The sequence below is a fragment of the Mobula hypostoma genome, chromosome 1, assembly GCF_963921235.1.
Source record: "Mobula hypostoma chromosome 1, sMobHyp1.1, whole genome shotgun sequence".
Classification (NCBI taxonomy): Eukaryota; Metazoa; Chordata; class Chondrichthyes; order Myliobatiformes; family Myliobatidae; genus Mobula; species Mobula hypostoma.
The window spans coordinates 30,587,274-30,610,550 of NC_086097.1; the positions used below are offsets into that span (position 1 = coordinate 30,587,274).

General features: G+C 42.6%; 1 protein-coding gene across 3 annotated transcripts in view; it reads right to left on the reverse strand.

Moving 5' to 3' along the window:
• LOC134345175 (protein jagged-2-like) overlaps positions 1 to 23,277 on the reverse strand; it is a 261,826-nt gene that overhangs the window by 155,786 nt on the left and 82,763 nt on the right. For all 3 annotated transcript variants that reach the window (XM_063045417.1, XM_063045425.1, XM_063045408.1), the window contains exon 3: positions 7,756 to 7,807. In XM_063045417.1, coding sequence (XP_062901487.1) covers positions 7,756 to 7,807 — 52 coding nt within the window. The remainder of the gene's footprint in view (positions 1 to 7,755; positions 7,808 to 23,277) is intronic.

A 23,277-nucleotide genomic window follows, 5' to 3' on the forward strand; every position in this document is an offset into this window, starting at 1 on the left:
CACCATCAACAAGGTGCAAGTCAGGAGCTAATGGGATTTCTTCACTTACCTGAACAAGTTCAGCTCTAAAAACTCAAGAAACTCAACACCATCTGAGGCAAACTACAAGATATAGGAGCAGAATTAGTACATTTGGCCCAACAAGTCTGCTCTGCCATTTCATCCTAGCTGATCCATTTTTCCTCTCAATCCTATTCTCCTGCCTTTTCCTCAAACTTTCACACTGAATAATCAAGAACCTATCAACCTCCACCTTAAATACACCCAATGACCTGGCCTCCACAGCTTCCTGTGGCAATGAATTCCACCGATTCACCACTCTCTAGACCAGCACCCTTTCCACTATCATACACATTAATTCCCTCCACCACCAGTGGGTAATGTACCTTGTACAAAATGCTTACTTCATCTACTTAATGTCACTGCCAAAGGCAAAAGCTGCAGGCATACCATCATGGAGGCAAGAGTATAGATAGGGTAACTTCAAATGGGCTTTTTCCACTGAGGTGGAAATTAAGGTCATAAGTTAAGGATGAAAAGTGAAATATTAAGGGGAACCCAACAGGGACCCTCACTCAAGAGAGTGGTGAGAGTGTGGAACGAGTTGCAGATTCAATTGTAACATTTAAGAGAAGTTTGGCTAAGTACATGGATGGGAGGAGTATGGGGGACTTTGGTCCAAATGGGGGCCGATGGGACGAGGCAGTCTGGCATGGACTAGATGGGCTGAAGGGCCCACTTCTGTGCTGTAGTGTCTATGAAAGGCTCATCTGCAAGCCTCACACCACCTGAATTTGAAATACTCAACTCCTGGGACAAAATGTGGGACTCACTCCACTAATGGAGGAATAGTGTACTTTCTCAAGGGCTACTGGAGAGGGGCAAATAAGTGCTGGCCTAATCCCAAAACAATGAAATCAATATGAGACACACGGAAGGTACTGGGATCTTAACCCATCAATCTGCTCCAAACACTATTTTAAAAACTTCACCTTTGTGGCATACTGTACCTCAATACTATACAGAAAATGCTATAAGTACAAATGTTTAATGAAAGTGGGTTATTTTCATGACCCACTGAAAGCTTTAAAAAACCTCCCATTTCATTTTCATTAACAAATTTCAGAATCCAACTCCTGTAGCAAGATTTTCCTCCCAAAATAACATGCAGTTTTACACAACCTGAGGATATCCCAAATTGCCTTAATGTTACTTCACCCAGGATACACTCTCTTCTCATTGCTATCATCAGGGAGAAGGTACGTGAACCTGAAGACACTGTCAATATTGTAAGGAACATCTTCCTATCCTCCACAATCAGATTTCTGAACAGGTCATGAACTCTACCTCACCACTCATTCCCTTAATCCGGGGTCCCCAACCTTTTTTGCACTGCGGACCGGTTTATTATTGACTGACCCGGGGGGGGGGGGAGTGGGGAGGGGAGGGTTGCCAACGGACAAGACTAGTAGTCAAATGCGTTGTGTTTACCCCGAGAAAGACTACCATGACCATGAAGCATTGCGCAGGCACCTGTGTGTGTGTTAATTGGTATGATTTGGTAGGTTATTTTTTGGGTCTCAGAACACTCAAAAATTTTCCCATATAAATTAATGGTAATTGCTTCTTCGCTTTATGCCATTTCGGCATGAAAGGTTTCATAGGAACGCTCTACCTTAGCGGGGGAAATACAGGACAAGGGCAGTCCCGTATGGGACAAACCAATTTAGCCCAATATACGGGATGTCCCGGCTAATACGGGACAGTTGGCAACCCTAGTTGGGGGTGTTAATCACAACCGAAATACAGGTGATAAGTCACTTATAAGTGGCTAATACACTCAATTTCATTTCTAAAAGGGTTTATCTAATGAATTTATTAAAAACACAGCGCATATTTTCCTCGCATGAATATAGTGATAAGTCAATTATAAGTCACTTGTAAGTCAATAGCATCATAACATTTTAAGTAACGTTTGGATATTAAACACACAGCACACATCTTCCCTGTATGAACATATAAAATCATTGCAACACACCAATATCGCTAAATCAGTGGGAGCCCTGGGCTTGTTTTCCTACAACAAGACGGTCCTATCGTGGGGTGATGGGAGACACCGATCCTCGAAGGGGGTTCCTTATGTCCAGTCTATTCCGCAATTTAGTTTTCGTTGCATTCATTGCAGAAAACTCCACTTCACAGCGATATGATGTTGGAAATGGAAGCAATGTTTTCAGTGCTTTTGTGGCTACCTCAGGATAGTCAGCCTTGACTTTGATCCAGAATGCCAGCAGAGATGTTATGTCAAACATACTTTTCAGCCCAGCGTCATTTGCAAGCTCGACGAGTTGATCTTCTTCCCGTGCTGACATGGATGATTCACCGGGGACATCCACAAATGGGTCACGGACCCATTCCTTTGCACGTCTTGGTCATTTGCGTTGGGTCACTGATGATCTCGTGTGCGTTCAAGTTCAACAGTGGCCATGACAGGGAATGAGAAAAGGTGCAGCTGACTCATATCGCCAAATCATATCATTTCCTCACGGCCCAGTAGCACATGCTTTGTGGCCCAGTGGTTGGGAACCGCTGCCTTAATCCCATGGTCTACTCTCCATTCCTATCAGAATGTTTTTTCAGCCCTTTACATCTATCACCTCCCAGCTTCTTACTTCATTCCCCCACCCCCCCCCACCCTCCATCACCCACTCACCTTCCCCCTCACCTGGTCTCACCTATCACCATCCATCTTGTATGCCTTCCCCTCCTCCCATCTTCTTATTCTGGCTTTCTAGTTCTGTCAACTATTTAGTCATCTCCTAGATGTTCCCTGATCGGTTGAATTCCTCCAGCATTTTGTGTGTATTACTCACTACTTTGCTATCTTTTTGCAATACTTATTTTTTTCATTTATTTCTTATTATAGCCATGATCTTTATGTACCGCACTATACTGCTGCTGCAAAACAACAAATTTCATGATGTATGTCGTTGATAATAAACCCGATTCTAATTCACTTTTCAAGTGTGGTCACTCTCAAAATGTGCACAAGATCGCATCTCCTCAAACCAACCACCACCCATTCAGGGTCAGTTAAAGACATGAGTTGGTTGGCAGCAGGGTCAACCTGGGATGAAGCACAATCGTGCTCACTGTCAGTAGGTCAAGGGACAGTGGAAACATTTCAAGAATTGCATCTCCATAATGTATGTGTATGTCTCAATATGCTGAGCATGCCAACCTTTACAGGTATCATGTTCTATGACCTAAACTGTAACAGACATATGACATTTTAGGAAGAGCTTCTTCCCCTCCATCAGATTTCCAAATGGACAATGAACCATGAACGATACCTCATTATTTTATTGTTCTTTTTGTACTTCATTTAATTTATATTTACACTATGTACACAGCGCAAAAACAAGCAAAAAATCATGTATAGTATAGATAGATAAATTATAATTATAGAAATTTTATGCATTGTACTATATTGCTACCTCAAAATAACAAATTTCACGACATACATCAGTGATAATAAACCCGATTCTGATAGGATCTCTTTATAACCAGAGCAGCAATTACCAAGACATCTTTTGATATGATGACACACAGTAAGCTGTAAATAACTCTGTGTATATATAACCCTAGCTAAAATACCTCCCTATAAAATTTAGGCACTTCACTCCTCCCAGCCCCAGGCTATGAAATTCAGTATTTAGGAACTTTAGCGGCCTCCATTTTTCATGTTCCCCTTCCCCCTCGATAAGCACCCAACAGCTGCAGGGTAATCCTGAGACTTCCAGCTGCAGCTTCCCTGCCAATCTACGTCAAGACCATTCACCACTTTAGAACAGCAGGGCTGAGCACAACTCAATTGACTGAAACTCTCCTCACACCGGGAACTCCTGTTCAGAGATGGGAAATGCAGCCAGGACCCTGTACCCACTGTAACTGCACACATCTGCTATAGGCCAAGGAGAACACCACTCCAAGTTCAGTGGATTTAAACATAATCAATTCATCTATAAGCAGCAGCATTCTTACTGCAACATTGCTACAAGAACATAGAATAGTACAACCATACTTTCCTCCAATCATCTTAAAAAGTCATGCCCCCGCATAATAGCTTTATTTGCCCTGGGAAAAAGTTGCTGGGGGTTCATTCGATCTATATCTCTTATCATCTTGTACACCTATATCAAGTCACCCTCTTATCCTCCTCCACTTCAAAAAGAAAAGCCATAGCTTGCTCAACCTAACCTCAAAAGACATGCTCTCTAATCAAGGCAGATTCCTGGTAAATGTCATCTACACTCTTTTTAAAGCTTCCACATCCTTCCTATAATGAGCCAACTAAACTGAACACAATATTCCAGTGGGGTCTAACCAATGTTTTATAGAGTTGCAATATTACCTCCTGGTTCTTGAACTCAATCGCCCGACTAACATACACCTTCTTAACAACCCGATGAACAACGGGGGAATCTAGGGATATGGACCCAAGGGCCTCTCTGTTCTGTCACACTGCGAAGAATCCTGCCATTAACCCTGTATTCTGCTTTCAAGTTCGGCCTTCCAAAGTGAATCACTTTACGCTCTTCCATACTGAACTCCAGCTGCCACTTCTCAGCCCAGTCTGCATCCTATCAATGTCCTGTTGTAATCTACAATATTTACATGATCTACAGTTCCACCAACCTTCAAACCATCAGCAAATATACTGATCAGAAAGAAAGCCAGACCTTGTCCTCTCTCTCTCTGAATACGTTTGTATCTGTTATTTGCATCACTTCCTTCTGTTTGTACATAACCAGTTCTGAACTTGAATTCAAAGCTTGATTATAAAATCTTTAAAGAAATCTTCAGTAGGGAGTACACAAAGAGCAATCTAATTTACCCCACCTCCCCTTTGTCCAGATCTCAGCAACTATTTCCCAATCAACTAAGACTTCCTTTAACTTCCTTTATTCTTTGGTCAAGACTTGCCAATTCTTCACAGTGCACAGCACTGGGAAGGAAAATACTTGCCTGCAGCCCCTTTTGCAGCTCCATGTAGAAGGCACCAGTGTAAAGTTCAATACATCCAGGTACACGGCAGGATAGTGTGAGCTGAATGCAGAGTAAAGCTCCCCTACATTGCCCCTGGTCTGGGAACGTGCAATAGGACAACAATAGAGAGAGTGGGTGAGGAGAGGGCTGTTAATAGTGGAAGTCTTTGACCAGAGAGCACAGCTCAGAATACAGGGACATCCTTTAAAACAGAGATGAGGAGTAATTTTTTTTTTTAGTCAGAGGGTGGGTGAATCTGTGGAATTCATTGCCACAGGCAGTTGTAGAGGCCAAGTCATTGGGTATATCTAAAGTGGAGATTGACAGATTCTTGATTAGTAAGGGTATCAAAGGTTATGGAGAGAAGGCAGGAGAATGGGGTTGAGAGGGATAATAAATCAACTAATCGAATGGCAGAGGAGACTCGATGGCTAAATGGCCTAATTCTGCTCCTGTCTTATGGTTAAACACAGTAAAGCTCCCTTCACCTATTTTCAGCGAGTACTGCCTCTTTGTGCCTCTCCCTGCGCTTTCTCTGGACCACTGCAGAATATAGAACGTAGAACAGTGTAGTACAGTACAGGCCCTTCAGTCCATGCTTATTTTATTATTTAAAGATAGTGCTGACCAGCCCCTTCCAGCACAATGAGCAGAGTTACCTAGCAACCCACCTATTTAACCCAAGCCTAATCACAGGACAATTTACAATGACCAACCAACCCGCCTTTGGACTGTGGAAGGAAATTGGAACACCTAGAGGAAACCCATGGTCATGGGAAGAACATACAAACTTCCTTACAAAGGACTGGAATTGAACTCCAAACTCCGACACCCTGAACTGTAATAATGTCGTGGTAACCGTTACACTACCATGCCGACTTTTTAAATCTACTCCAATATCAATCTAACCCTTCCTTCCCATGTAGCCCTCCATTTTTGTTTCATCAATGTGCCTATCCAAGAGTTTCTTGAATGTCCCAAATGTATCTGCCTGTACCACCACCCTTGGCAGCATGTACCACTATATTTTGAGTTCTACTTTCCTTTTCACAACTTCAGCATACTTGTGTATGGAACAATCTGTCTGAATGGAACACAACTAGAAGCTTTTCACTGTTCTTGGTACACTCACACACAGAAGCAACACAGATTAGACAAACTCCTACTACCCAGTCTTTTCACAATCCCAGTGCTGGGACATTATGGTTTAGAGATAAAGATCAAGTAATTATCACACACACACACACACACAAATGGTGGAGGAACACCGGTCAGGTAGTATTCACTGCGAGGAGCTGAGACCCTTCAGCAGTCCTGAGGTGTCACAGCCTGAAACATCGACTATTTATTCCTCTCCAAACAAGTTGCCTGACCAGCTGAATTTTTCAAGCATTGTGTGCTACGTTACTCTGGATTTCCAGTATCTGCAGAATCTCGTGTGTGTAAACTAAAGTGATTAGAATCAGAATCAGATGTAATATCACCAGCATATGTCATAAAATTTGCTAACTTTTAGCAGCAGTACAATGCAATACATGATAATTATATAGAAAAGAAAAAACTGAGTTACCTTAAAAATATGTTTATTAAATAGTTAAATTAAAATAAGTAGTGCAAAATAACAAAAATAATAAAAATATGAGGTAGTATTCATGGGTTCAATGACCATTTAGAAATCCGATGGTGGGGTGGGGGTGGGGGAAGAGAAGCTGTTCCTGAATTGCTGAGTGTGTGCCTTCAGGCTTTTGTACCTCCTTGCTGATGGTAAGCATGAAGAGGGCATTGTCTGGGTGGTGGGGATCCTTAATGATGGATGCCACTTTCCTAAGGCACTGCTCCTTTAGCTTTAGTTTGTCACATGAATAACCGAAACATACAGTGATACACATTGTATGTATCTACTCAAATCAGTGAGGATCGTGCAAGCATCTCCATGCTTCTAGCACCAGCATAGTATGCCCACAACTCACTAACCCTAACACGTATGTCTTAGGTATGTAGGAGGAAACCAGAGCACCCAGAGAAAACTCATGTGGTCACAGGGAAAATGTACAAACTCCTTACAAACAGTGGCAGAAGTCAAACCCTGATCAATGATCACTGAGTTTACCACTACACTACGGTGCATGGTAAAGCTCCCTCAACACTGCCCCATCACATTCCCAAGGCAGAGACAGCACAGATTAGATACCAAACAGATCTCCTAAATACTGTACATCATCCCATCAATCTCTCCCAGGGCAGATGCACCACAGGTTAGATACAGAGTAAAGCATTTTTTTTACACTGCCACTGGCAATTACTGTTACTTTAGGAATCAGGTATGCATTTCAAGAGAATAAACAGAAGATGTGGGTGGGGAGAATTACCTACAGTAGTTAATCATTTTCTTTAAAGCACAACATTCAAATTGCATATATGTACTCTCCTGTGTGCACAGTTAGTCATCAGAAAACATTTTAGGAATTAGAACTTCCATCTATTGCATGTCTGAACTTCTCAAAACTACTGCTTTTTAGAAACCCACCCCCAACCATTGCCTATCCCCCACCCCCACATCTATTTTACCCCTGGCAAATGCATAACATAACACACCTTTACAAAAGCTGCCAGCACAATCCTGAATGCAGATGTGTTTTTTTTATTTTAAAGGCAGCATGAGCCCAGACAAGTTGGAAAAATACCTCTGTAGGTTGGGCTACTCACCAGATGTTGCATTGTCCTGGTCCCAGGCTTCCAATATTAATGTGTATGATCTCTGAGAAGGAAGAGAAAAGAGAATTAGCAAGGATCAAAACCCATGGCACACTGCGTTATGACCAAGCCTCAACATCCAAGCCTCACACCATTCTAATTTAAACTCAAGAAATTCTGTACATGCTGGGAAACACATGAAGCACTGGAGGAATTCAGCAGGTCAGGCAGCATCTATGGAAGAGAATAAATAACTGACACTTCGGGCCAAGACCCTTTATCACTACTTGCAATCGTATCTTTGTTCTTTCACTTTCGCTGGGCTAAAACCCTGAACTCCTTCCCTAACAGCACTGTGGGTGTACTCACACAAGTGATGCAGAGGCTCAAGAGGACAGATCACCACCACCTTGAATTAGTCATGCTATCTTCATTAGTGCTTGTTACTAGCCATCAAAGTCAAGTTTGTCAAACATGCATAAAGTACTCCTGCAAGCCACCCATCATCCTGACTTGCAAATATATCGCCGTTCCTTCACCATCGACAGTTCAAAATCAAGGAACTCCCTCCCTAACAGCATTTCGGTATATCTGCACCTCAACTATTACAGTGGCTCAAGGGCAACAAACCATTCTAGTTAACCACCCCAAACCCCTGTATTACCCACAGTCACTTCACCATACTGTAAGCGATATCTCATAATGCTGTATACATTATAAATGCATGGTATTGTGTATACTTCATTTCATATCTGTACTTTAACCTACAAGTTTATTTTTCTGTAATTCTTTATTCTTACGAAACCCATTTTTACTGGGCGTCTATAGAAATACGGCTCATTAGCCCCTGGACTAACTGCCACTGGACTCAGCGCTGAGAAAACCACCTTTCTGTGTCTAGGATCAGTATAACTTGAGTTCCATCAAAATCAGGAAGTTGGGATGTTCCGACCACCCGCACCCCAACCTGAGCAAATACCATGTAAATATTGCCCACTTGCATTATACGTCACCAAGAAATAACAGATTGTACACAGCATTCAGTTGTAAAGAAGGTGTATTAATGAATGTCAACTGAAACCGTTATTAAAGAAAGAAAAAGATAAGAGAAAAACTAAAGGGCTCATTACAATTAAAAAAGTCAAATCTTCACAAGCTTGGAGCACAGATCTTCCAAAAGCTGGATGTGTCCATTTCACTCATGGTACCAACTCCTATTCACTGATCACCACTAGAATTTCCCATCTTGGACTCCATCGAATTGTGCATTCCAGTTGGATCGAATCCTACGACCAGTTCTCTCTAGCTTCTTCTCTCTCCATCTTCCGCTGAAAAGACCTCAATCCACCCCAGTATCCACCTCAAAACCTCTGCCTAGTTTTCCCTAGAACCTTCTCTAAATTCCACCATCCTAATTGGCTGACTCAACATTCCTAAGCTGAACAACAACCTCTCATCTTTAACAGTAACCCAAACACTACCAGTAGAACACACAGTAAAATCTTAATCAGGGCATTACACTTATGTTATCTTATAAATTTCCAATATATGCAAACGTGTGAGGCAAACAAAGTTGAGCCTTGAACCTTAGTGATACACATCTCTCCATCAGCACTTCCAGAAAAATGATCCACACATGATCACATTGCTGCTTGTGGAGTTCCAGATCAATAAACATCTAGATCCACAAGACCATAAGACACAGGAGCAGAATTAGGCCAATCAGCCCATCCAGTCTGCTTCACCATTCCATCATGGTCGATTTATTTTCTGTCTCAACCCCATTCTCCTACCTTCTCCCCATAACCTTCGACATCCTTACTAATCAAGAACCACTTTAAATACACCCAATGACTTGGCCTCCACAGCCATCTTGGCAATGAATCCCACAGATTCACCGCCCTCTGCCTAAAGAAATTTAACCTCATCTCTGTTCCCAAGGAATGTCCTTGTATTCCGAGGCTGTGCCCTCTGGTCCTACACTACTCCACTATTGGAAACATCTTCTCACGTCCAATTTATCTAGGCCTTTCATATTTGAAAGGTTTCAGTGAAATCCCCTCCATTATTCTAAACTCCAACAAGTACAAACAGAGCCATCTAACAATCCTCACACATCAACCCTTTCATTCCCAGGATCATTTTCATATACATCCTCTGGACCCTCTTCAATGCTATCACATCCTTTCTTAGACAAGGGGCTCAAAACTTGTCATATATGGTGAATAAAGTTGATTCTTGATCTTTAGGGATTGGCAATAAAGTACTGGCTCAACCTGCAAAGCCCATATCCCTTGAATAAACATCTTTTTAAAAAACACAGCAGTGTTTTAGTTTTCCTAACATCCTGGCCTACACACATCTCTCAAACGACACTTTCAGAAAAATGATCTGATCGTTATCACTGTTGCTTGTGGAGTTCAGGATCAATAAACATTGATCCACGCAAGACGAAATCAGTGGCTTTGAAAGGTCATCAGCCCGAAATGCCAACTGGGCCTCTTCACAGACGCTGCTCATTATGAAAATTCTATCAATTTCTTATCCATTTAAGTCAGTTTTCTACTCACCCTCAAAGGGGGCTTGGTCAGGCGGGTCTCACTGAAAACAGTCAGCATGTTGGGTTCAGCTCAACTATGTCAATAGCACTGTTGGCCAACTCAAAAGATCACTTCTAACCTCAGGACCTCTAAAATCTGGCTACTCATTTCAAAAATAATGGGAGTTGCTGATTAATTCTTCCTCTCAAGCTCCATCAACAAGTCTACAACAGACTCAGACAGGAGGATAAGCAAACCACCTCCACTCCTCCCCAGAGGGATGAGGTTCAAAGTTCCTACCCCTGCCAAACTAGCCACGTTCACCACACATCATGGTGCATAATTACTCCTGCGTTTCAACAGAAAATTCTATGCATTTTTTGGTAAAGAAACTAAATTAACCTTTTCTGCTAATAGAGTGGGGGCATAATGTTAAGGTGATTGGAGGAAAGTATCAGTAGAGATGCCAGAGGTAGGGGTTCTCTCCCCCCCCCCACAAAGAGTGATGGTACATGGAACACCCTCCCAGGGGTGGGGGTAGAGGTGGACACTCAGGGATATTTAAGAGGCACATGGATGAAAGAAAAATGGAGGGTTAGACAATAGACAATAGACAATAGGTGCAGGAGTAGGTCATTCGGCCCTTCAAGCCAGCACCGCCATTCACTGTAATCATGGCTGATCATCCACAATCAGTACACCGTTCCTGCCTTCTCCCCATATCCCTTGACTCCGCTATCATTAAGAGCTCTAACTCTTTCTTGAAAGCATCCAGAGAATTGGCCTCCACTGCCTTCTAAGGCAGAGCATTCCACAGATCCACAACTCTCTGGGTGAAGAAGTTTTTCCTCAACTCCATTCTAAATGGCCTACCCCTTATTCTCAAATTGTGGCCTCTGGAAGGGAAGGGTTTGATTAATTTAGATTAGGTTAAAGGGTCAGCACTTCCTGCCCCTGCCTGTAAGGAGTTTGCATGTTCTCCCCATGACCACGCAAGTTTCCTACAGGTGCTCCGGTTTCCTCCCACTATCCAAGGACACACCTGTTGGTAGGTTAATTGGTCCCATGATTAGGCTAGGATTAGAATCAGGGGTTGATGGACAGGGAGGCACAAAGAGCTGTTGGGCCTACTCCACACTGTATCTCAATAAACTAATTATTTAATAGACACCATCTTGTACCAAACATTCTGTACTGTGCTGTAATGTTCTAGGTTCTATTTAAAATAATTTCTGTCTGCTTCCACCATTTCCCCAGGCAGCCTCATCCATGGGCAGTACACACAATCTCTGAAATTGTTTGAACCTAAACCCCTTCTACAACTGGTTTAATATTTAAACTTTGGTCAGGGGATAAAATCTCCACTATTGCAATCCCTGAATTTTAACCTAATCCAGACTGGTACTCCATTGTGACAGGGGCTGCTGCTCTCAGGAGCACTGCCCTCCTGACAAAAGTCCTGGGCGACATGGTAAAGAAGTAATTAGCATATCACTTTACAGCACCGGCTTTCACCGATCAGAATTCAATTCCTGCCACTGACTGTAAGGAGTTTGTCTATTCTTCCCGTGACCACGTGGGTTTCCTCTGAGAGCTGTGGTTTCCTCCCACATTCCAAAGACGTATGATTAGAGTTAGTAAGTTGTGGACATGCTCTATTGGCACAGGAAACATGGCAACACTTGTAGGCTATCCAACACAATCCTAGCTGATTTGATTTTTGACACAAAGACACAATACACTATGTTTTGATGTTTCAATGCATATGTGACAAATAAAGCTAATCTTTAGGATTTGAACTGAAACTCTTTCCTCCTACTCCTGTTATATTCAATGAACAGGAAAAATATTGTGTGGCAGTAACAAAATAGATTCAAGATCAGCCACTGCACTGAACAATCCTGTCAACAATGATCAGAGGGACGCAATCATTTAGATGTTGGAGCATTGACCTGTCCTGGGATAAGCATGCCAGTGTCATCAAAAAGATGACAATGTAGGCTTGGCATGCAATGTGACAAAATTCTATAGATGCACAGTACAGAGTATCCTGACTGATTGCGTCATGGACTGGTATGGAAACCCCAATGCTCAAAAATGGAAAAGACTACAAAAGATGGTGGATTCAGCCCAGTTCATCACAGGCAAGCCCTCCCCACTATGGAGAATGTTTACATAGAGCATTGCCACAAGTAAACAGTTCCAGGCCATGCTCTCTTGTCGCTACTACCATCGAGCAGGAGGTACCAAAGCCACATCACTAGGTTCAGGAACAGTTATTCCCCTACAACCATCAGGATCCCGAACCAGTGTGGATAGCTTCATCCAACAATTCTGAACTGATTCCACAACCTACAGACTCACTGCTAAGGAAACCACAACTCACGTTATCAGTATTATTTTTTATTTGCACAATTTGCCTTTTTCACACATTGATTGTTCATCAGTCTTTATTTACGTATAGTTTTTCATAAATTCTATTCTATTTTTTTCTGAAAATGCCTGCCAGAAAATTAACCAAGGTTGTATATAATGACACATGTACTTTGATAGTAAACTTACTTTGAGTATTTAGCTGAGTAATATCACAAACAGAATGCCAATTTCAGTCTTCAATTTAACCAAAATTGATGCACAATTATTGAAGAGCAGAAGACAGGAGGCCTTGAATTTAAGTCTTGCAAGTGTCCAGAAAGTTAGATGCTCTCTGGGATTTTGCCAAGAGGAGGAAGGCACTCTCAATGGAAATCTGAGATAACAATACGCAGTTAAAGAATGTCTGGGGAAAAAAAAGAGGAAATTTGGGGGACATTTAGTTTTGCTAGCTGGCAGAGTGATCTTGAAACTAAACGCAAGAAGCCGCCCAACTGAGTAGGAAGGAAACCACCTACCCTTACCCAGTCCAGCACATGACTCTACTCACACAGTACAATGCAACTCTCCAAGGACAATTTGAGCCAGGGTCATCAAGAGGTACAGCAAGGAAACAGATCCTTCTGAATAACTACACCACCCAATTTTATTAACCTTAATTTTTCAAACTGACATTTTCATCAACTCCCCCCCACCCCCAGATGTTACCACTCACCTACACATTAGAGTCAATTTAGAGTGACTAATTAGCCTATCACCCGATAGTTCCACTAACACAGTGGAAATACCAAGCCATTTGGCACAACTCATTCATGCTGATCAAGCTGCCAAGATGAGCTAGTCACATTTACACGTAGCTGGCCCATATTCCCCTAAACCATTCCCATGGACAACAGATCAGCTGGACATTCGCCTCATTTCAGTTCTGGGATGAGGAAGCACAGCAGCATAACATTTTACAGCACCAGTGATCAGGGTTCAATTCCCATCACTGTCTGCAAGGAGTTTGTACATTCTCACCACTTCCTCCCACAGACATATGGGTTAGTAAGGGTCAGTAAGCTGTGGGCATGCTGCGTTTGCCCTGGAAGCATGGCAACACTTGCAGGCTGCCCCTAGCACAAATTTTGGACCGTTGGTCTTTGAACGCAAATGACATTTCACTGTACATTTCAATAAATGTGTGACAAATAAAGCTAATCGTTATCTTTAAAATTGCCACATTTGCTTCTGAAACACTTCTAAAAGTATGGAAGATTATTTGCTATTCACCCCCAACTGATTTGCAATTTCAACCCACAATCTTCGTAATGAGGGAGGAAATCAGAGTTCCACTTGAAAACACACATGGCCACAGGGAGAACATACAAACTCCTCAGACATTACAGAGGTCGGGGTGAAGCCACTCACTGGTACTCCAAGGCAGCAACTCTACGTGCGACACTATCTAGATACTCTATTGGAAGCTGCTCTGCAATGAGGCAGCAGTACAACTGCTAACCCAACAGTGATCAGCATTTCACAATCACCATCTTGAAAAATTTGCAGACAAAAAGAGATGCAGCACAAGAATATACTCTTCAGCCCACTGAGTCTGTGCTGACCACTAAAGCTTAAAGATTGGTGAGGCCTAATTCGCAGTATTGTCTCTAGTTCTGGTCACCTACTTACAAGGAAGAATAAAATTGAAAATGTGCAAAGAAAACTTACAAGGATGTTGCTGGCACTTGAGTTATAGTGAAAGGTTGAATCAGTTTGGACTTTTATTCCCTGGAGCACAGGAGAATGAGGGGAGATTTGATAGGGGTATATAAAATGATGACGGGTATAGATAGAGTAAATGTAAGCAGACTTTTTCCAGTCAGGTTGGATGAGGTAAGAACTAGAGGTAATTGGTTAAGGGTGAGAGGTGAAATGTTTAAGGGGAACGTGAGGGGGACCTTCTTCACTCAGTGGTGAGAGTGTGGAATGAGCTGCTAGCGGAAGTAGAGTATCTGGGTTCAATTTCAACATTTAAGAGAAATTTGGATAGGTATATGGATGGGAGAGGTATGGTTACTTGCAGGTTAATGGGACTAGGCAGAATAATAGTTTGGTATGGATTAGGTGGGCTGAAAGGGACCATTTCTGTACAGTAGTGTTTTAATACGAAGATTTATTTGTCAAATGTACATCAAAACATACGATGAAATGCATCATTTATGAAAACGACCAACAGTCCAAGGATGTACTGGGCAGTCGGCAAGTGTCGCCATGCTTCCAGTGCCAATATAGCATGCCCACAACAAACCAACCCTAACTGATCCATCTGTCTTTAGGATGTGGGGAGGAAACCAGAGCCCCCAGAGGAAACTCACGATCACGGGCAAAATGTACAAATTCCTTAGGCAGTGGCAGAATTGAACCGAGGCCACTGGCACAGTAATAGTGTTATACTAATCATTATTCTATTGTGCCACCACACAGTAGCCTACCATGGTTCATGGTAACTACCTATTCTGCTAATCTTACACAAGTGTTCTCCCCACATTCTCAACAGCTCCCGCGGACATTAGGAAAATTCAGTGACCAAATTAGCCCTGTATGTAAAAATCTGTATGCCTTCTGCTGTTGGAAGAAATTAGACTACCTGGAGAAAATCCACATTGCCACAGGGAAAACGTGAGGCAAGGAATTAACCTATAGTTTCTAGCCCCATTCTACTGGCTAAGCACCATGTCTCTTGCAAATAAAATTCTTTGCACCTCACTGCTAGAGTATGCTCACACAGGCAACTTTGGGTTACTTGCCACAGTGTATTCCTGACAAACCTAGACTTCACATGCATTGATAATATACTCTCTGAACAACCTGTAATTATCCAGATCTCACTTCCTTACACCTACTGATCATTTCCCAATGTCAACACAATATAACCCTTCCCCCACATAGCCCTTTTTTTTTCTTTCATCCATGTGTCTATCTAAGAGTCTCTTAAATGTTCCTAATGCATCTACCTTTACCACCACCGCTGGTAGCGTGTTCCATACATCTACCATTCTCCGTGTGAAAAACCTACCTTTGACATCCCTCCTCCAATCACCTTAAAATTATGCCCCCTCATATTAGTCATTTCTGTCCTGGGAGGAAATCTCTGGTTTTCCACTCAATCTATGCCCCTGGTACACATCTTTCAGATCACCTCTCATCTTTTTCACAAAGAGAAAAGCCTTAGCTCATTCAACGAATCATCGTAAGACCTGCTCTCTAATCTTCTCTGCACCCTTTCTAAAGCTTCCACATCCTTCCTATATTGAGGCCACAAGAGCTGAATACAATACTCCAAGCATGGTCTAACCAAAGTTTTATAAAACCTACAACTCTACAAAACATGTGGACAAGTGGCCAAAAAGTTTGGACAAAGCAATAGAATTTGAGAAGGATAGAAAGCTGGAAATGCTCTTGACAGGAATGACATAAGGTGGTAACCAGAATGGTGTGGTGCAGTGGTGCAAAGACCCAGGTTCACTCTGATCTCTGGAGCTGTTAACATGAAACTGCACATTCTGTTTCCCCTAGCTATACCAGTTTCTTCCCGCATCCCAGAGCTGTGTAGACTGGTAGGTTCATTTGTGGTAGGTTAAATGAACCTGAACATTGTGAGCTGCCCCCAGCACATCCTTGGCTTGCGTCGGTTGTTAACACAATCAACACATTTCACTGTATGTTTCAACATACTGTACATGGGATAAATAAACTTTAACTCACTATAAGTTACCCGGTGTGTGAATAAGTGGTAGAATCTTGGGGTGAGTTAATGGGAATGTGGAGGGTACAAAACGGGATTGTCATCAGGGTGGTGCCAATGGGTTCTTGATGGTCAGTGTGGACCTAGTTGGTCATTGGTCCCATTTCCATGTTGTATGACCAAGTTGATTAGGGAAAAGTACAAGGGGGATTTTAACTGTAAAGTTTCCCATCCCACCCACAGAGTGCTGGGTGTGTGGAGCACTCTGCCAGTGGTGTCAGAGGCTGATACATTAGGGACATTTAAGAGATTCTCAGACAGGGACATTGATGATAGAATAATGAACGGCTACGTAGGAGGGAAGGGTTAGATTAACCTACTTCAAGATCAAAGGGTTGGCACTTCATCCTGTTGCCAAAGTGTTTGAACTTGCTGTAATGTTCCAAAGACCTTCTAAAGACTAAAGTACTGGTGGCAAAAGGGGTTTAACCCGAACCTCGTGTCTATTTTATTACATGACTTTTGGCTCGGTAAATGCTGCAATGCAATTGTGTCTTGGTTTTACCTCCATGACATTATAGTACCAAATCACGATTATATAGAGAAAAGTTAGTTGTCCAGAACCTCAACATTCAGTCCAAAGTAATGTCCCACAGCATGACTACTACAGAGAGAAGGTATTCAACAGATAGGGATGTACTCTGTTCCTCAGCCAGCTGTCATTAATTTGACATGCCCTTCTTCCCAGCACCCATTGCACAGTACGGATATTAAGCCATTCTGCAATGTTGGGGGAAAGAGGCCAAAAAAACAGACAAGAATCTTGGAGAATGAGATAATTTTAACCATACGTTTTCTATAAATCAACAAAACCAATATATATCATACACAATAAGTGTATCTCCATTCAACATAATCACTTCCTGCACTCAGTTGTACTAGCAGCCTCCACATTCTCTAACCAACCCTGCACACAACCAAAACCACATTTATAAGCACAAGATATTCTGCAGATGCTTAAAATCCAGAGTAACACACACAAAATGCTGGCGGAACTCAGTAGGTCAGGCAACATCTATAGAGGGGAACAAACAGTCGACATTGAGCCGAGACCGTTCATCAGAACTGGGAAGGAAGGGAACACAAGCTGGAATAAGGTGGGAGAAGGGAAGTAGTACAGATGGCACAACACAACAAAGCTTGATGTGGATGGGCTGCAACAGCAGACCACACTGTAGACCACTCATGTACCTAATAAAATGACCACTGTGTATATTACCATGAACTATCTCAAGATTAATTTTCTTGCCAGCATTCACAGGAAGAAATACAACAGAATTTTACCAAAAAAACAAACAGAAAAACAACCAATATGCAAAAGGAAGCAAGATTCAACATTTAAAGACTTGGGGATCGCTTGGCCTGGAAGGTCCTGACTAAATTCAAGCGTCCCATCAGGCTCGTCCATTTGGGGCTAAACGCGGAATGTAAATGGGGAACAAGAAATTTCATACTTAGTCTACATCGTCCAATGATCACTACTCCACACACTGGTAAAAGGTTGTGATCAAGCTGAATTTCATCCTATCTAGCCTACTGAACTTATTATGTCTGAGTACAAAAAAGATGGGGTCACTGGGCAGATACATTGCCCGATTCAGATGTATTAATTAATCACATGTACATCGAAACATAGTGAATGGGTTGTTTGCACTTATAACCAACACACCAAAGGATGTTCTGCAGGTAGACCACATGTGTCACCACACATGCTGTCAATGTTCAGAACAAATCAAGCAGCAGCAAGTTAGCAATGGCAAAATAAGCCCCTTCTCTCACTCCCCCACCACACACACACACCTCCACCTGCAGGACTAACTGCCTCCTGGTCTCGCCGTGGACTCAGACATCAGGCCTCCAACCTTCACATTACTACCTCCAGACTCACTGACTTTAATTTTTGACCTTCAGACTTTCTACCTCCAGACTCACTGAATTCTGAACTTTGACCTTTGACTTTGCCCTTCAGACTTCACAGATCTCCGGGTATCAACCTCTGGACTCATCAATCACAGGCTTGACCTTTGGGCCTCAGCTTTTGGACTCGCATGACCTCCAAGCCCAGTGACTGGGAGCTTACTGGCCCTCATGACTCCGCACCTGTAGGGAACTGACCCAGGACTCACTGACCTAGTGATCACTTGTCAACCTGACCTCCAAGATCACTTTCAACTGCAGAGCATTCCAACCTGGACACCAAACACCAGCTCCTGTCCCTGACTCTTCATTTACTGTCCTGGACCTCTAATTCTTCCTCACCCATCTCCAAACCCTAACCTGACCCCCAACTTTCCACACTATCCTCAAAACTAATCCTGCGAACCTTAAAAAACAACTAAGTCAGAGCCAGGATCTGGAAGGACATCGCAGTTTGGCACCATCTTGAGTTTTGACTCCAAGTAATAATATTAAGCTACACAGCCCACTGAAGGTTTTACTCATCTAGTAGTGTCAAAATCTATGACTGAGTTATCACCAACTACTGAACACCAGTTGTATTTTGGTCATCCTATTGATTCATTGAACAGGTTGGTGCATTAACAAAGCCAGCCGCCTGGATCCAGAAACTTAACCAGGACTGTGATGCAGTCAGATGCCATTAACTGGAGCCTGTGAGACACACCAGTTCATGTTGGACTCTATTTGGAGTCTCCAGGGCAATGATCAAACCACAAGTTCAGACAGCCCGTCTTCTCGCTCACAGACAAAGATTTTGAGCTAATTTAATGCTGTAGACTGTGGCAGTAAAGAATATACCTCACTTGTCATTATGCAACCAACATAATAGATTTGGCGGGGGTGGGGGGGGGGAGAGAAATCAAAGTGGTCGGAAGTAAAAAGTCATCCATTTCACAAACCCTCAACCAGGCATAAAATGTCACCACGACTGCACAATTTTGTAGCCTCCAGTCTCATGGGTGTAGCAAAGACACTGACAGCCAAAAAAAACTTCTTTTTCAAGTCCACATTCAAGGTCAGTGTCTGGGACTTAACATTGCTAGGAATTTTATATTAAACTGCAGAGCAGGGAAAATTAATACAACTCAACACATACAAATGCTGGAGAAACTCAGCAAGACAAGCTGAGCAGGACATGGAGAGGAATAAATAGCTGAGATTTCGGGATGAAGGGTCTTGGTCTGAAACATTAACTGTTTATTCGTCTCCACAGACACCACCTAATCTGCTGAGTTCCTCCAGCATTTTGTGTATTACTCTGGATCTCCTGTATTATTAATACAACTTAGTGTTTGTTGTTTGCTAGAGAGTGTCCCCTTATCCAAGGAAGAACGTGCTGGTGTGGAGACTGTTCAAAAGAAGTTCAAGAGAATGATCCTGGGAACAAAAGAATTAACATATGAGGAGCGTTTGAAGGCTCTAAGCATATACTCATTGGAGTTTAGAAGAATGGGGGGGAGGGGGGGGGTCCTCATTGAAAGCTATCAAATATTGAAAGGCTGAGATAGAATGGAGGTGGAGGATATTTCCCATAGCAGGAGAGTCTAGGACCAGAAGGCACAGCCCTCTAAAGAGAAGGATGTCCCTTTAGAACAGAGATGAGGAAGAATTTCTTTAGTGAGAGGTGATGAATTTATGCAATTCTTTGCTACAGATGGCTGTAGAGGCCAAGCCACTGGCAAAATTTAAAGCAGAGGTTGATAGGCTGCTGATTAGCAAGGGCTTCAAAGGTCACTAGGAGAAAACAGAAGGGGTTGAGAAGGATAATATAATAGTCAAAATCAAATGGTGGAGCAGACAGAATGGCCCAAATGGCCTGATTCTGCCAATTCTTATGGTATCAAACCAACACCTCAAGTATAATCTGGTCTTCAAACTTTTCTTATTGACAAGACATCTTTCAAAGCTACTAAGCTTAAATGCCAGGGATCTTAAAATTATTGTCTTGGTCAGAACACCAGAACTAGGCTCTGAACAAACCTGTCAAACCTAAACCTACTCACGTCAAGCTTTCTATTAAACTTTTTCAGGTTCTAGGATTTCACTTTCTTCCTTCTCTCTTGAAGACTGGCTCCAGCATCTAATACAGTAACATCAATGACCACTTGTCAGACTCAACTCAATCAGTAGTGCTCCTTTACAGCAAGCTTCTCATGCCTACATTTCAAAGCAACACTTCTGGTGATCCAAGTTAGGCAATCATTCAACCCACTACAGCAATCGATGTAATGGTATCGGATAAGTATATGAATAGGAGAAATTTTTCTACACTTCCCACTGCCTCAGTAAAACACCCCGCATAATCAAACACCCCATCTACGCTGGATATTCTCCCTTCACCCCCACCCCATCAGACAGAAAATACAAAAAGCCTGAAAGCACGTACCACCAGGCTCCATGGACACCTTCTACCCACTGCTACAAGACAAAATACGACTAAATGGACTTGACCTCAATAGTTCCCCAACACAATGAGATAGATTCTTGACCTCAATCTACCTCATTTTGACCTTGCACACTGCCACCCTGCACTGCACTTTCTCTGTAACTGCAACACTTCGTTGTGTACTCTTATTGTGCTACCTTGTACTATCTCAACACACAATGATTCCAAAACAGCTACCTCCCCCTTCACCATCGGGTTTCCGAGCTGCCATGAATCCACAAACACCACTTCATTATTCCTTTTTATTTGTAATATTTATTTTATAACTTTCTTCCTTAAGGTTGTTATAGCCATGGTCGGCTATGGGGGACAAGTTCCCACTACCTATTAAATGCTCCCAATGGCGTGCGCCTCAAATAGACTCTGACAACCAAGTCCAGCTCCTGGCCTTCACGTGTGGCTTAGATACTAAACTACACCCATTCGGGAGTAAACCCTGAGGGAAGGCTTCGGGAGTAAACCCAGAAGGAAAAATCTGGAGCTGGAGTCCTACATTGAATTCAATGCAGACTGGCAACTCCTGCGATGCTGCTGGTACCAAACTGTATCGGTCTCCGTCGTTTCTTTGGGTTCATCAGTTGCGTGGAGAGGGGGGGAGCTTGCTACATGGGCAACGACTTGCTCTCCATATTGTACTGCCCAGGCTTACACATCTAGACAGCTAGGACACAATATCCACGGTCAACCCTGACCAACAGAGGCCTCAGGCTCTGAATTTTATAACTTATACCAGTTAAAGTCATTGCATATATTTAAAGTGGGGATTCTCGATTAGCAAGGTCTTCAAAAGTTACAAGGAGAAGGCAGAAAAAAAGGGGTTGAGAGGGATAACAAATTAGCCAGGATTGAATGGCAAAGCAGACTTAATGTGCTAAATGGCCTAATTCTGCTCCAATATCTCATGGTCTCCACACTGTACTGCTGCCACATAAGAAACATCACAATCTAAGTTAGTGATAACACACCTGATTCTATTGCAATGAAATCATCTGTCTGGATGGCATGGAAAACAGGTTTTCACTGTAGCTCAGTACATGTAACAATAATAAACCAATATAGCCACATGGTGGTTTTAGTAGTCAGCAGAGACACGGTGGGCCAAAAGGCATCCTTTGGCTTCATATCTCTTTGCAAGAGACAAAACACACCACCATCACTTCCTTTTTGCAACACTAGGTCAAGGATTAGAGGAAACTAACTCAGAAAAAAAAAGGGATGCGGAATTGGTGCCAAGCCAATCAGAAGTGATGTCAGGAAGCAGGTTTTTAAAACTGAGCTCTGCTCCTTATGAAAAATGTTCCGTCAATAGGTTAGATTATTCAGCAACTCTCTAGAGCACCAAAATTCCAGAAAATCCTGCTTTGAATTCTGATTACAGAGCCAGTTTTGGGAAAAATAAGCCTTTTGGAGGTTGTTGATCAAGTTAATGTGAATGATAAAGTCAGCCTCAAGGTTAACAGCAGCAAGAGAAAGCAAGAACAGGAGAAATAAGTCACTAGACAGAGATATGATCGGCATCCTTTGAGGTCTGCTGCAAATAATTTGGGAAATACCAGACCCATCTCTGCAATAATGCTCCTTGGCTACCAGGACCAGAAAGCTGCTGAATTCCCAACCGAAATCCACCATGAAGTGTATCCATAAAGACAACTGCTGACCAAGTTTTTTTTAAAATATAAAAGCCATACTGTCTCTATCACATTTGAAATGAAAGGGTCTTCAGAAAGGGAAGCAGTCAAAATAAATGGGGAATTTCAGCCCTGGTAACTTACTGAAGTTTATCGGCTACTGAGATGGTATGGCAGCATAGTGGTTAATGTAATGACTCGGTGTCAGCAAATCAGGTTCAACTCTGCTCTAAGCCTGGACTAGATGGGCCAAAGGGTCCAATTCTGCACGGTAGTGCTCTGCGACTCTACAGGAACAAAGTAATTATGCTCACAAAATTGGAGTAAATGAAGACAGGAAATGTCAGGGTAACAGGAAAGATACTAGCACGGATAGAAGATCGGCTGACTGGTAGGAAATGAATGGGAATAAAGAGCCATTTTTGGCTGGCTGCCTGCCGATGACCAGTAGTTTTCTGCAGGGATCAAAGTTGGGAGGGTTTCTTTTCCACATTATACGTTAATGATTTGATTGACAGAATTGATGGATTTGTGGCCAAGTTTGCAGGCAATACAAAGATAAGTACGGGGGGCAGGTAGTGCTGAGGAAGGACTGCATGCAGAAGGGGAATTAGTTTAGGGGAATTGGCAAAGAAGTGGCAGATGGAATAGTGTAGAGAAGCATATGGTCATGCACTTTGGTAGAAGGAATAAAAGCATAGACTACTTTCTAAACGGGGAGAAAATTCAGAAATCAGAGGTGCAAAGGGACTTGGGAGTCCATGTGCAGGATTCCCTGAAGGTTAATTTACAGGTCGAGTC